General features: G+C 40.1%; 1 protein-coding gene across 1 annotated transcript in view; it reads right to left on the minus strand.

Moving 5' to 3' along the window:
- Positions 1 to 8383: 8383 nt before the first annotated feature.
- The window catches only part of plpp4 (phospholipid phosphatase 4), a 58247-nt gene continuing 50860 nt past the window's right edge, over positions 8384 to 15770 (minus strand). The window contains 3 exon segments of the mRNA XM_022206098.2: positions 8384 to 13673; positions 13676 to 13741; positions 15286 to 15456. Coding sequence (XP_022061790.2) covers positions 13534 to 13673; positions 13676 to 13741; positions 15286 to 15456 — 377 coding nt within the window. The 3' untranslated portion in view covers positions 8384 to 13533.

The raw sequence follows: 15770 nt of genomic DNA on the forward strand, positions 1-15770 counted from the left end.
GCATGAAAGGTACATCTACAGCTGTCTGCTCATTGCTATTGATCTATTATGAATGTCAGCTTCCACTTCGGTTGTGATTCATGCAGAGTTGGAGGGTTATTGCGCTTGCTAGCTTACATATGTACACTTTTTGGAATGTAGAATATTTATTTATATTGCAGAGTAAAACCTGCAAATGGAAGCAGACACGACTATAAAAACCTTTGGCCAAAAGCCACAGACACACTCGTGCTTTGAATAACCTGAACATGGGAATAACACGACTTTTGACTCCTGGGAAGCAACTAGAAACTCAAACTTTTTTTTTGTTCTTTATCTAAAATCAGTTAGAACTCTACAAATGATGCTTGAACATGAGTGTTGCATTTTTCAGTTGATGTATTAATTATAAGTCTGTGTAGCACTTAGTTTAGAATCAAGGGCTATTTCTATTGCAGTTTGTCAAAAAGCAAACAAACAAAAAAATACCAAATACATAAAGTAGGGGAAAGTATGCATTATTAATAGTTCCTTACAATTGCTATGTTATCACTTACTGCTGTGAGGAACATTGGGTAGAAGGGAACTAAACAAAATCCTGCCCTCACTCCCCCTCCCTAACTCCAAATGAGTGAGGGAGGGGGAGATAAAACAAGAATAGTAACTCATTGCCGTCATCTTTGCACCATAGTACACAACTGACCAGCTCTACATTGTACAATACACCCATCTTCCTAGCACGGCTTCAGTAACTACTACGTCACCTTCCCTCTCCCTCCCTCTCAAAGTTGTTTGACAAATTTGGTTAATCCCAAACATCATATTTAAAGCATGACTCTGTTGACTCAGTCAAGCTGCAACTAAAGCATTCTGAAGATAAAACTTACTCAATATAGCTCAGCTATTGCAGAGATAAACACACAAAGACAGACAGCGGGTGAATGAAATTTCCTCTATTTCCTAATTGGAGTTCTTCCATTAGTATTGTGACAGCCTTGGGAAAATACTGTAAAAATCAAGAGCTTCAATATGAGTTTACTCATCGTGGGGAGCACTATTCAGGCTGTGAAAACAGTTGTTCGAAAGGCTTCTGAATCAGTCTTTCACTAATTAACTACGCCCTGTATCGACACACTTTTATATATTTATAAACAAGCGTACTGTCATAGGCGTACCATTTGCATCAATAAAATGTGATTCGCATTCAGGCTTGCATTGTATTTTGACAACACTATATGGGATAGTACATCAATTTATAGCTTCCCATTGGAAGCTTTCCCCTTTTGTTGCTTTTCAATATTGAATCCCAGTCACGATAATTTTGCTCTTAAAAAAATACCAAAAAGATATTCTAACATGTGAAAGTGGAAACCTTTTTTCTGTTATTTTAAAATATAAAATGTCAAATAAGTGACTGCACACAGATTCTCCACCTTTTAGTGAATAATGCAGCTTCGGCGGCAATTGCAGCATTGAGCCTGTATGAATAGGACTGTTAGTCTTGCACTTCTGGGCATTGCAATTTCATCTCACTCTTTTTTGCAAAACTGCATCTGTACCAGGTTTTACTAGGATCATGAGTGAACAGCTCTTTTCAAGTCCAGCCACAAAGTCTCAATTGGATCAAGGTCTTGACTCTGACTCAACCACTCTAGAACATTTATCTTGTTGTTTTTAAACCCTTTTCTGTGTAGCTCTGGCTGTACACTCTGGGTCATTGTCCTGGACAGCAGTTCTTTTCTCAAGTCACAGTTTTCTTGCAGACTGCATGTTGGAGGTTGTCGTCCAGGATATCCCTATTCTTCATACGTGCACTTTACCCTTTATTTTTACAAGCATTCCTGAGTCTGCTGCCAGGAAGCATTCCCATACCATGATGCTGCCCCCACCATGCTTCACAGAGGGGATGGTGTGTTTGTGATGATGTGCATTGTTCAGTGTTTACCAAGTCTCTCTAATGGCCAGAAAGCTCAGTTTTGATCTGATCAAACCAAGAACCTACTTCTAGTTTATTTCAGAATCTCCCATTTATTATGGATTTATTATGAACTTTTTTCAATAGTGGCTTTCTGTTTGCCACTTTCCCATAAAGCTTTGACTTGGGAAGAACCTTTGAACAGCTGTTGAGCCTCCCATCTCTGCCGCTGAAGCTTGTAACTCCTTCAGAGGAGTCATAGGTGTCTTGGTGGCCTCCCTCTCTAGCATCTCTCTTATCACTCAATTTTTTGATAACAAGCTGCTCCAGAAAGACTTATGCATGTGCCAAATTCATTCCATTTCTTAAAGATGGATTTAACTGCACCCTAAGGCATATGTAGAGACTTGGAAACGTTCTGGTATCCATGCCTTGGCTTACACCTTTCAATAACCTTTCCACAGAGTTTCTTGGAGTGTTCTTTTTGTTTTTACTGAGTAGTTATTGCTTCACGACTGATGCAGTGACAAATAGTTACTGATTCACTAGTGAGTGGACTCTCCAGATACAGGTGTCTTTATCCTACAGTCACTTAGAGCACATTCACTTCACTCAGATGATCTCCATTTTCACTAATTGTGGCTTCTACCACCAGTTGGATCCTTAGATTGGGGCCTAGACTTATGCAGTCGCTTATTTTACATTTGTAAAAATAAAACATCAGTTTTCACTTTGACATGAAAGAGTCTTTTTTAATACATTTTTTCAAAAAGGAAACCAATTACCTTGGGAAAAGTGAGTTAATGAACTTAATCGTATCAAGTTGATTGAAATGAGTATTTGTTCAGAATGAACATACTTTTTTCTTCAAGTCAAGTTTAATCAAACTGCTACAACTATAAAACATTTAAAAAAAATCTACTAATTTCAAAAAATAAATCCCCTAATTATACTTCAGTTTACCAGACTTCTAATTAAATCAGCTCAAAAAGTGTGACTTATTTTTTTGTTTTCAGAAGACTAAAGTTTCTTGCACACAGTACTTTGCACAGAATTCATGTGAAACATGGGAAGAAAGAGATCTCATTTTACATTGCAATTCCTGCACTACATGCACTGGACCGCTACATTAATTCTGCATGAAATAACTTTTGAACAACTCTGAATAATAACACAAGTGATTAATTGTTACAGGAACCTCGGCCATGGTAGTGTCTTGCCAGTAAACCTTAAAGGCCCTCTCCAGTTATTAAATAAACCTCTAGAAATTCATCTCTATATATCAGAATAACATATTCTGATGTTTTCTCCCTGAAAATAATCCATTCATGTCTTAAAATGGCTTAGATGTACTGTAACCCTACAACACAGAATGTGCCTCTCTTCACCCTCCTCTTCCTACTTTCTGCAGTTCAACACACCAGCTCACCTTCAACTCTGTTCAAACACTGTAAAACCACTCTACACTAGACGATGGAAAGTTGTGATATTGGAGTCATTCCGCCATACACTGTTGCACCACCCTGCAAGTTGTCAGGATTGGTTTTGGTTTCTTAACTTATGAAACTCTAGAAGTTTGAATAATCTGTGTTTTTCAGATTCAGCGGTACGGTGCAGGTTCAATATGGAAATGTTCAGCCATGCTTATTTTGCTCATAATTCATCTTCTAGCAAATACAGAAACACCATATGTTCATATTAACAAGGTAACAAGCTGCACTTTTACCAGAGGGAGCCTTTCAACCATTCTCAGCCACACAAACATTAGAAGACACATCCACAGAATCAAAGTCTAAATGCAACTGAAATAATGATCACAACACCGCTAAATTAAAAACGTAAACATTAATCCTCCTATGAGTCTTTGCACTTGCTACTTTGAAGCAATCCATATTCTGAAAAATCAAGGACATATTAAATTAAACAAGTATGCAGGCAAAAAATATGGAAAACTCAGTGTAAGTCAAATTGAAAGACTAGAATAAATTAAATAGGGACACTGTTTGCATTTACAGTGCAGCTACCTCGTCTAGTCTGTTCTGCAGTTTCCAGATAGCAAAGACTGTATTGAATTTGCATGACTTAGTGGCCTCACCAGCTCTGAATTTATGCAATTCTCTGATAGCAGAAACTGTATTTGTCAGCAGATGTCTGATAAATGTCTTTTTCAGTGTTGTGGAGAATCTGACATACACTATCAAAATGATAATGTCATGCTATTGATTAGTGTTTGTATCTAGATAGCATTATCTGTATGAAAAATACATGCAAAATAGAAGATATGTGCTCTTTTCTGATACGGTCTCATTAATTTTCCCAATGAAGAAAACTGCTCTGATTTCCACCAGCGATCAGTATCTTATCAGCATCTACAGTATCTAATTACCATGTTAACGATCCCTATGTTCTGATTCCTGTTTCATGATGTGAACTAATGGAGCCACAGGTTCATGAAGTCTACTCCTCGAAAACAATGAGTGTGACGGAGTGTTGTGTGCGGCTTGAAGGGTATTCCAATGTTAAGTGATATTAGATGCCAGCTGACTGTTGATGCATTAGATCCAGGTTGATTTGACGGCCTTAATAGCACTGCTCATCCAGAAGTGGGGGTTGCCCTTGACAGGAAAACAATACGGGTGTTTTGAGAGATGACACATTTGCCTTTGACTGAGTACTCTAATCATTCATATACTGATAGGAAACCTACTCTTCAATGTCAGAGGCAAGCAGCTGTTTAACTGACAGGCAGCTGTTTAGTGCTCCATCAAATGTTAGTCTTCCACAATGCTGAATAAGAACTATACCACCTCAGTGGCGCACATAATCTCCCAGCATGTGGTTTGTTGCAGAGTTTCAATGCAAGAGTCGCTCAGGAACAACAGCGGCTGTCTGTGTAATTGCTTCTGTGTGGGTGTTTTACTGTTCTGCTGTGTGCATGCTCAATATGCCTTAGAACTGCAGTATCTACAGTCCCTGGAACATCAACTCCCAGGAAAATTTTGCGCGATCCTACCGCTTCGCTGTTCTCTCCGCATAAACAACTCTCAACACAGGATCATATACTTCCAGTGCGTAAATGATGTCACTTAATGGATCATCTATTAGAAGCAATGCAGTCTCAAGTGTGAAGTGAAGTCAGGATTTTTCATGTTGGAGAGGGCTGTTTCAGCAGAGCAGCTTTCTCCACTTGTTACACAAGTACTGCTGCTGCCACACTGTCAGGCTTGATTGCATGGGTTGTTACCAGACATCACACGTCTCTTAAAAGTTTCAGCTGATTGTATATGTGAAAGCATCTCTTTATTTTTTGGTTCGTTCCTTCCTTTACTTGCACCAACCTTGAAGCCTTGCGCTCTTTACAAATGCCGTCGCTCTTTAATAGGCTTTGAGAAAGGCACATCGCAGCAGCTCACCAGCACACAAAAAGAGGGCAGATGTCTGGGAGCCTATTGATCTGAGATGTCTTTATTATTCAGGAGGAAACATTTTCTTATGAGTAGGAAGGCCGCGAAGGTTAAAAGCCTGCATGAAAACATTCAGGTATTACATTTTTTTAGCTATTCAAATACAAAAATATTTTAAAACTAAATTATTCACAGTTTTGAAATTAATGTATAGGGAGTACTATTCCATCATAAGTCAGTTGCAGAAAATCAATTAAAGATCCAATATTATGCACATTTACTGGTTTACAATTATATTTTGGTCATCCACTACAATATGCTTACATTCCTGAATTGTTCAAAAAACTTATTTCACTCATTGTGTACATTGCCAGAGCACCTCCTCTCTAGCCTAGCCGCGCTAGACCCATGTTCTGAAGGCACAAGGGTCTAGGGCCGCTGGACAGGGAGGGAGGCGGGCTAAAAGGTTGTCTTTCAAATCACTCTGTAGCAATTGGGTAGGTATACAACCAATCAGTGCAACGAATAGGCTGACGGAGTTCCTAGAGCGCCGGCGGATTGTGGCTAAGGCCCATTAGCTTCCCAACCAGCGGAGCCAACTGATATATTAAGGATTTGCCATATCCCGTCAGCATAAGTCCAAATACGTCTTTCTTCTCAATGAAACACTTCAGTGCCGTCCTTTGTTTATCTTTCAAGTTGAATGTTAGCTTCAAATCTTTAAGGGCTGTGGCCAAAGCCGAGTCAAAAGATAACTGTTTATTGTGCGCCGGTTGTTTCTGTCAGAATCGTCGCCCCTCTGTCGTCACTTAGTTATGCCCGCCTTCTGACTCTACACTTCATGGTGATTGGTCCGGCCAGTTTTAGGAGAATCCAGCCTCGAGCCTTATGGAGGGTAACTAGACCCACCCTGGCAGAGAATTAAATTCGTTGCCGTGGGTTGTCTAGCGCGGCTAGGCTACCTCCTCTCACCTTCTGCCTGAAACACTCTATTTTAGCTCCTGTCTCTTTAAGAGTCCCATAATGGAAAGCCCAGTCTGCTCTGATTGGTCAGCTGAACCAACAAAAGTCAAGTGTCGGGATATATTTCCAGCAAAAACGAGGAAGTAATGGTGGTCTTTGTATTGCACAGAAGCTGCACATTCTTTGTTGAAGCTACTCAGAAATTGTGCAAATGTGTTACATAGTGATGTCATAAAGTAACAGATGAAAATCTGAGGAGGAGCTACAGACAGGCAAAAAAACTACATTTTCTGTGGGAGAGAACAACTTGCTTTGGCATGAACTTTTGAGATTTGCAGACCTTCTATGTGCATAAAAAGCAAAAACAGACTAAAGAAAAGCAGCAAAAAAAACCCAAAAAACCCTTCCTGACCTTTTTAAAATCATGGTAGAATTTTAAGCTTGTGCAACTGAGAATGGCTTATAACCAGAGCAATAAGGCTGAATTATCTAAAAAAAAAATAATAAAAAAAAAATCACAAATTATTATTTTTTAAGCTAAAATCTCAGCAATTACTCATTTACATTTTTATTAGTATTTCTTGATCCTGCTTGCATTTTCTATTAATACCAAAAAATTTAAATGAATGAGTATTCACTGGAAATGCATCTACTCTGTTGTTAAATAAAAAACAAGCAAACAGACAAAAAAAGTCAACAAGTATATGTCCTTGTAGATGTCAGAAAGGGTAAGAAATGATAGTTTGCTGTGTATGTACTTGTGTGCATGTTGACTTGTGAATGTTAAGGATAAAAGCAGCACTAAAGAGGCTGCACAGGAATTTGATGTCAGTGTGCATTTGATCATAAACCAAAGCTAGTAGGTGACAAGTCAGGGCTTCTGCAAAGTCATTTAAATTCATCTTCAAGAGATGACTAGTTGAAAGCCTGTTATAAACTTCAAGGCAATCCATCACCCTGTCGTTATATTTCATGTAGTGTGTTTATATGCACATCGCTATCCCGGCTATGAAGCTTACCCCGGCTTTGATCATGTTTGGGGTATGTTGTTTACATGGAGCATAGAGACTCTGGATATCCATGTTGCCGTATGCATGATAGATTCTAGCATTCAAGCTACAGATTACTTGACAATCTTTTAAATGTTATCCTTAATTTCATTTGACTGTACCTATTGAAAGTAAAGGCACTCTTTTGGCGTAGAGCAGGATTAGCTCGACTGCATGTCAACATCGGGTTGCAGTTTGAGCTTCTCCACCATATTGCAAGCAGTGTGAGATGAGAAGAAAATATCAAACAGCTTTGACCAGGGTTAGGCTGTCACTGTCCCCACAGAGCACAGAGGAGCTACAAGATATGCAAAGATGAAGTTTGGTGACTCTGAATGCAGAGGAAAATTCCATGTGAGCAGGACCTTTTCCTGACTGTGTGACAGCGTTTAACCGTTCGTGTGACCTGAGAAAGCACCAGCACTGGTTCCATCACTACTGAGGGTGATTATATAGTGTCATACAGGCTGGACAGTTGTGTGGAAAATCACTTGGTTTGCATTTCTGTTTGTTGCTTGGCTGAATCTGTACCTACACAGATAGTTGTCAGAAACCTGGAAGATGTATACACGCAACAGTATCCTGGATAATGCTTTCGAAATACTCCAGATTATGTCATTGGGTTTCAAAAAACTAGCATTATTTTCTGAAGTTAAGATGTGGGCTTTCAATATGGAAACACAAAAATTTGATATTTTATAAATGATTTTAAAATAAATAGTCCTAAAGTACAGTTTCATTTAGCAAATGCTTTTATCCAAAGGGACGTCAGTCTAAGAGTAGATACACCACACGGCAGGTAAACGGGGCACGAAGGGCCTTGCCTCAGGGTCTTCTCAATTTGAAACACCAATCTCCTGTGCCAAAGTCAAGGATGTTAGTCACTAAGCCACTAAGCTATCCAGCTGTTACATAAATAAATAAATGCAGTTATTAAGATTAATCACCTTGGGATATCTGTAAACAAACAAACAGAAAACAAAGGCAATCCATTGAAATGTTTCCCAGATTTTTTCAGTCTGAACCAAAGTGTGAACTAACTGGCCAACAGACCTGACATAAAAAGCAACAGGTAGTCTTAAGCATACACACGTTTATTGGAAACTCCCTAAACAAGAGCGCAACACAAACTGATGCAAAGAAGCATAACACACACTTAGCACAGAGTTACATTCACGCACACACATTCAGCTCCCTCAGTATCACTGTGCAATCTGAAGGCAAATCCACTGAAGCATAAAAAGATTCAAATAAACTTGGGGTATAGCTCACTTAAATATCTGCTGCTGCATAATCTAAGATTGTTCATTTGCATATCATAAGAAACAATGTCGAGTCCGATATATGCTGATTACAGGGTGGATTTTTTTTTGTATACAAAAACCTTGATTTGTTTCCAGTGATGTGTTCAATCCGAGAGAAGCAGCTCAGAGTTCCTGCAACAAACACAGGCTCCAACGATCACACTTAGACGAGATATATTAGAATCCTTTGTTTTCTTCATGGACAATTTCACACAGCTGCAGTCCTTTATTGTACAAGTATACAAACAGCAAAACACAGCTCAAAGAGTTCTCAAGGCCTGACATGCGTATTCATAGAAAACACAAATGGAACTGGCATGCCATGAAACAAAGATTCTTAAGTCGTACACTCTTTTTTCTTCAGACGTCTATTCGTAATAACTGATAATTTATTTACTTTTTTTGTTACTTTTATCCCTTCGGTCCTTGTGAAGGTGAAATGACTGAAAAGAAAATCACAGAGTAACGAGCACTGGTTGCCCTTGAGCTTCAGACTTAAAAAGAAATATGTGTTATAATTATCTTTTTTCTCGGTAGAAAATTATTCTAGCTTGCAAAACGACACATCCACCATTTGAAACAAACAATGGACACCTGCTGCTACAAAACTATCTATAGCACCAAATTAAAACAGATCATGGAATGGTTCCAAGGATTGTGGGGTACTAAATCCCTTGTTGAAAAAGTGAAAAATACTCACAGATATGACTTCTGAAACCCCCCCCCCCCAATACACACTATACCATCGAACAGGAGAGATACAGTCAAATACACGTCTATAGAACATAATGCATCTGTGTCACAATCATTTCATCTCCAAAATCTTCCTCAAGTCACTGATCTCCAGGCCTGCACTGAAAGACTGAATGGAGCCAGCTGGGGGGCTTCGCTGTTACAGTCAACTCTCAGAGCCTTTTCAAGTCCCATCACAGAGTCTGATGTGCAGAGTTGAGCACCTGTATCCCTCTGGTGAAAGGTTCATTCTTTGTAAAGTTTCATTTTGTATTGCATCAGTGTCAGATAGGCCTCGTCAAAACCCTATGAACACACCACACGCACACATACGCACACACACACACTCAGTTTTAAGAAGCTGCCAGTGGGTTGCATTAGTGACAGAGGCTTAGTTGTGACTGATTTTAATAAATGATTTATGAAAAGAATTTTGAACAGAGACGCTTTCCTTGTCAACTATTGTGCCACGAGCCAAATTGTGCCCAGAATGAAGTTAAACAACGGCTGCACTGGATAAAAATGACCCTCTCAAAACAAGAAAAAAACTTATGTCAAGGAACTTTTACCTTGAAATAAGTGACAAAATCTGCCAGTAGAACAAGTGAAAAATGGATTGGTAAGATTTCTTGAAATAAGATGTGATATTTAGAATATTGAGATCTTAAAATTAGCTGGGAAAACTTATTTTAAGCTATATTTAACCAGGATTGTCAAGTTTAGGTGTCTTAAACAAGCCAGACATGCCACAAAAAAATAGTAGCTTTTCACTCAAAAATAGATTTTTGCTTTTATGTAACCTCCTAATTTGAGATGTGTCAACCTTCCTGTTGTCCTCATTTACAGGCACCAAAAAATATTGTTTCCTCGTCTGAAAAAAATCCAAAAAATCTGCAAAAAAAAATCCCCAAATTTCTGAAAATTTGCAAAACCTCCAGGAAGAAAATTCCAATAATTCCCTAAAAATTTTCCTTGAAAGTTTTATTTTTAAAAAAATCCCGCAAATTTGGAAAGAAAATTCTTGTAAATATTTTCAAAAAAGAGCAAAAATATTCCCAAAAAAATCCTAAAAATATCTAAAGTGATTATATATATATCATTAAAAGGGTTTTTTGTTGTTGATTTTTAACATTTCTATTTTCCACCAAAAAAATGTTCAGAATTTCCCAAAAATGTTGAAAATGTGGACATCACAAGTTTCACTGTAAAAACATGTATTTTTTCCCCACATTTTTAAACTTTAAAACAGGTCAATTTTGACCCACAGGACAACAGCAGGGTTAAACGTATTTTGAGTTTTCTTGTAAAATTCAACTCAAAACTAGATAATTTCAAGGTTGTTTGACTTAAAGCTGCTTTCCGGAGTTTGAATCGCAGCGTCTTCCAAAACGCTGTTGGTCCCACCGTCCCTCCCTCTGATTTCGTCCCTTTATTTGTGCACGCGCGCAGTACATGAGAGAAGTGCCCGGAGTGCTGCAGCATATGGCCTGTTTTGCTGTTTTCCCCTCTTCTGCATTTAGTACATTTAGTAAATAATAAAGGAATTACGTTAGAATGCTGTATTGAGTCTAACTTGTCCTAATACCAAAATAACATGAATCTGCTAGGACTAACGAGTAAAGTTTCAAGATGTGATTACACTCGTGTATCCCTCTCGATGATGTTGTTTATCAAACTTAGTGCATTTACGCGTGTATATGTGTTAGATTGTTCATTTATTTCTATCTAGAGTTCAGAATTGCATGACTCCTCTGACGAAGAGTATGTCCCAGACGCCCCAACATCTTCCTCCAGAGGTCGGGCATCTAAACGAAGCCGTCAGGCGGGCTATGGAGGCCGTGGTCGGGGAGCGATGCGAGCACCCCGAGCCAAAAAACGTCCTGCAGTCTCTTGGCCTGACAAGCCGTGGGATTGGTAACTTTTCTGGAAGTTGCTGAGCCCTGATGCTCTCTCCTTCACTAGCAAAACAAATGTGCGCGCGGTTGCGTAGTGCGTAGCTCGCCCACCTCTGCATGGGCTTGCTTGCTGTGCGCGTAACCGTTGATTGACAGCATGACAAAGCTGAAGCTCGAACTTGATTGGTCGGCAGCAACCGGCGCTTTTTGGAATAACATGGGGGTCTATGAGAGGAAGGCGGAGCTCAGGAATAAATTTTCATATCGTGTTATACTAACTTTATATTATAGTATCGAACTAGACTAACACATTTAAGCTTTGTTAAACAATGATACATAAATTGAAAACAAACGGAAACTCCGGACAGCAGCTTTAAGATGCACTGTATTAAAAGAAGTCCCTCTATGTTGCTGAAATGTCCCTTGTTAAGTGAATTTATCACAAATCAAGTAGGATGAGACATTTTGACTAAAAATAAAACAAATAGACTTAGTAAGATTTTGAGTTTTTGCAGTGTGAACTCAAGGTTACAAGGCTGATGCTGAAAACATGTGGTCTGTTTAACAAATGTAAAAAAGATGTTTGCTATCATTCTGACAAGACATTACAGTTACACAATGACCTTCTATACTGGCTTGCTGCTCATTTCATTCTGTTTTGATGTGCTATCTTCTGCACACACCCCCCCCCCCCCCCCCCCCCCGCAAGCTTTTCAGAACAAACATATAATGCTCGCCTTCCTGTAGCTCGGTCGGGTTAGAGGTAAGCTGAGATTGTGCCTTCCCATTAATGTCACAGCAACGTCAAAAAAAATAAAATAAATTACAGTCACCAAGGCAACAAAATGATCCATCATTTTTAACAAAAATTTGTAAAAAGGCTACAAATTGCTTTGTTGATGATAGGGAACCAGTAATCTGGCTGTGCGTCATCTCTGTTAATAAAGCGTAGGGCACGTACAACCCAGGCAGCAAAAAAAAGAAAAAAAAAAGAAGCTACAAATCTTTGGTGTTTGCTTCATTTCAACGCGCCGTCCCGATGTTAATAAATAACGGAACTTTAATGGATGGATAATACATCAAAATCACAGTCTCTTGTTCAGATCTGTGGCCTGCTGAATGCTGGATTGTCTATTTGTGGGGCTACACTGGGCTGAAAGCCGTTTGTGATGCTTGGGCAGTTCGTGGGGCACCTTATACAGTCCTAATGTCCTCAGAAGCAGCAGTGGCTGACCTCGGGTAATGAGGATTAATGCAGGATCAGATTGGAGTTTGTGCGTGTCCTGGCACACTTCTTCCACGCCATTCCCACCTGTCTCTTATTGATTGCGCTCATTGAGGGTTCATGTCGCTGTGAAGCCGGTGGGAACATGTGTTGAACGTGTCGAATGCAGGGCTCCAACAGAAGGAAGTCGGATAGTAACACAGAGAGGAAGCAGAATGAGAGAGAGGGGATGTGCAAGCCCTAGAGAATGAGGAGTAATGGAACGATAAAAAATGCGGTAACAGAGGAGTTTCAGGTAAAGAAATATTGAATATTGTTTTCTGACATGGACCAGTGCTTCTACAAGAATGTATTGGTTTTATATTTATCATTATGTATGAATCTAGACCAGTGCTGCCGTACGTTTACTCTAAAAATGCAGCATACATCTATAGTTTTACTGAAACACGCAGGATGTCGTTTTCTTTCCGACACTACTTGCTATCAAATCCTATACTTTGTTTCTAAGTGTGGCTTATACATAACAGTTTGTCTGGTTTGGTATCATGGTTTAATTGCTGTGACATTTCATGGGATTTCTTTTTTTAATCTCCCCAGCTGTCTCTTCCAATCCTTTAGCAGCCAAACAATAAATAAACTCCAGCATAAAACAACCTGCCAACCATATCTCTCATTAAGCGAAAAAAAAAAAAGTTCCAGCAAAAACTGGCAATATTTTCATCTTCCTTCGCAGCCATTAGTGAGACGATTCCTCAAGTTTTCAACATGTTTTTCTCTCTCTTCCCTCTCAGCGGTGATGTCCCATATTCGAAGATTCCTCTCATACATCGCATCTAAATATAGGCTTTAATGGCTGCTGAGCAAGAACCAGGTTTAAAAAAAAAAGAAAAAGAAAATACAAACACAAAGGAATGTAGGTGTCACCGAGACCAGGTGGAACAGTATGGGAATGGGTGTTTTTCTTGTCCACTGGAATGTATACAAGACCCAGTCGGTCTCTAGGAGAGGGGAGGTGGGCTTGGCGGCTTGGTGAGGGTGCTGGGGGGAGTCTCGGTGGTGGCCACTAGTCATACTGGCCCTTCAGTCAACCCCTCCAGGGGCAGGGTGGTGGCGTTGTCGGTGGGCTGCGGGTCGTCCTGAGGGTGCGAGGGCGTGTGGGTGGCAGCAGCCAGACTGGCATAAGGCAGGTGGCAATCCATGTGCAGGAAGGGGGGTAGTGCTGGCGGTAGCAGATGTACGCAAACAGCAACCCGATCACCCCTCCAACAAAGGCGTCTGCAAAACACATATATTTTAAGGTTTGCATTTATAGATAAACTTAGCTTGTGTGGGCGACATGAAATACCACCTGCTCTTCGAATCAGCTCAGTTAATTAGACATTGTTGCATGTGTACGTAACGTGAAGTGAACATTCATCAAGCCTGACGACTTCAGAGGTTGATAAAAGTAACACAAGAGGCAAGGCAATGAATCTGTTCCACTGAGCACTTGCCTGTGGACAGGCTGTGTCTGTTACTCTGTCAAACACCGAACAGTTTCGTATTATACCTGCCCACCTTTAAGCTATAATATATCACCTAATATCACAGTGCCATGGTGAATACTAAGCCTATATTGCCGCGTATAGATCAAAATGACACAGCCAGCTGGCGTCTGAAGGAGCTGAAGTTGAGGCTTTCCTAATATCAAAATTATATTTTTCCATAGGTCTCACTTTATTTTCTCCTTCTGGCTGAAATGAAAAATAATGTAACATCGATTTCCACCATTCAGGCACGCTACAATGCATGAGCTTGCCCTGCGAATGTTTCATCAACCCCTGTCAGCTGAATTTAATAGACTGTGACTTGATGCATATATTAGTTTGTTGGCCTCATTGAGACAGTGATTGGAAGCCCAGCCTTTTCCTCTGCGAGGACAGAGTGCACCTCTAAAGTGCAAAAGGATGGCTAGAACATTAGTATCCATCAAGCGTGGTGTAGCAGCTCGGCTAATGGGGCTCCCAGCTTGTGTTTACACTGGGAGCAGATTGAAGCCCCTCAAGTTTAATGGGCTGCACCACTGCTGCTTATTTACAGTCGGCTGAGGACAGGGAGGAGAAAGAAATACAAAGATGACTCAAAGTGATCAGCTTGCCCGCGACTACTGTATATGTTACACTTTTGATGTAAATAAATCCTGTTTGTAAAGAGAGTTGTCTGTTCTGTAGCTGCCCTGCTACCCAGGAGCATATGGCTCCTTAAAACTAATTAACACCATATGACAGAGCTGTCATCATATTATCACATATTCTTTCCAACACCCCACCCACATATGCATTCCCGTCTCTCTGTCCCCTCAAGTCTGAAGCTTGTTATTTTAATCTGCTTCCAATGGTGCTGAATGAAATGTTACCTCACTGTTATTTGACGCAGTTTTCATGAAATCAAAACCATTACGGAATAACTGCAACAAAGCAGTCTCATGAGACACAATTTTCAGCCTGTTGGGCAAATGAGCAGCCTGCCCAGCCTGACTTAGTGTACATCATTATGTTTTCTTTCCCTCAATTTGTCAGTCATGCTGATTAAGATAAAATTTTTGCATGATTACAGTAGTACAGCTGTTTCAAATGTAGGCCTGGTAAATTATCTGTGTCACAATTATAAATGTGCCATGAGCCACATTTGATTGAAACAGATTTCTGAATATCTATCTTGCTGCAGCTGGCAGAAGCAGATTTAACACTATGTCAGATAAAAGGACACAGAGTTTGTGTGAGAGTGATTTTGATAAATGCAGGAAAATCTCGTTCGTATGTGTGAGCTGCTGGGCGGACCTTGCCAGTGGTGTTTGTAGTCGCAGGTCCGGGACAATGCGATCATCATAGCGCTGTAAAGAGGCAGCACCATGGCACAGAGACGCCAGCTACGCCCTCGACCCTGATCCGTAAAACACTGGAGCTTTCCCGCCAGGTAGAAGGAGGTGAAGCCGAGACCGGAAAATGCAACTGGAGCAGGGAGACAAAGAGAAACAGCAGCAAATCAGCAGTGAACATTAAGCATCAGCATTCAGCTTGAAAAACTGTCATCTGGACTGAGAAATCCATGTGTGTGTGTGTGTGTGTGTGTGATAACAAAGCATTTTAGAAAAACGTAATGAAGAAAGCTGATGGGAGTGTTGCAGTTCATCCACTGCGGTTAATCGCACTGAGGGATGGAACTGCCATCTGTCAGGGGAAAAACCTCTGTACTAAATCACTGTTGCGGGTGCCTGAGAGCAGACAATTACATCTACAGAGCTATACTAAGCACAAACCGCACA

This window comes from Acanthochromis polyacanthus, chromosome 15 (assembly GCF_021347895.1).
Source record: "Acanthochromis polyacanthus isolate Apoly-LR-REF ecotype Palm Island chromosome 15, KAUST_Apoly_ChrSc, whole genome shotgun sequence".
NCBI classification, from domain to species: domain Eukaryota; kingdom Metazoa; phylum Chordata; class Actinopteri; family Pomacentridae; genus Acanthochromis; species Acanthochromis polyacanthus.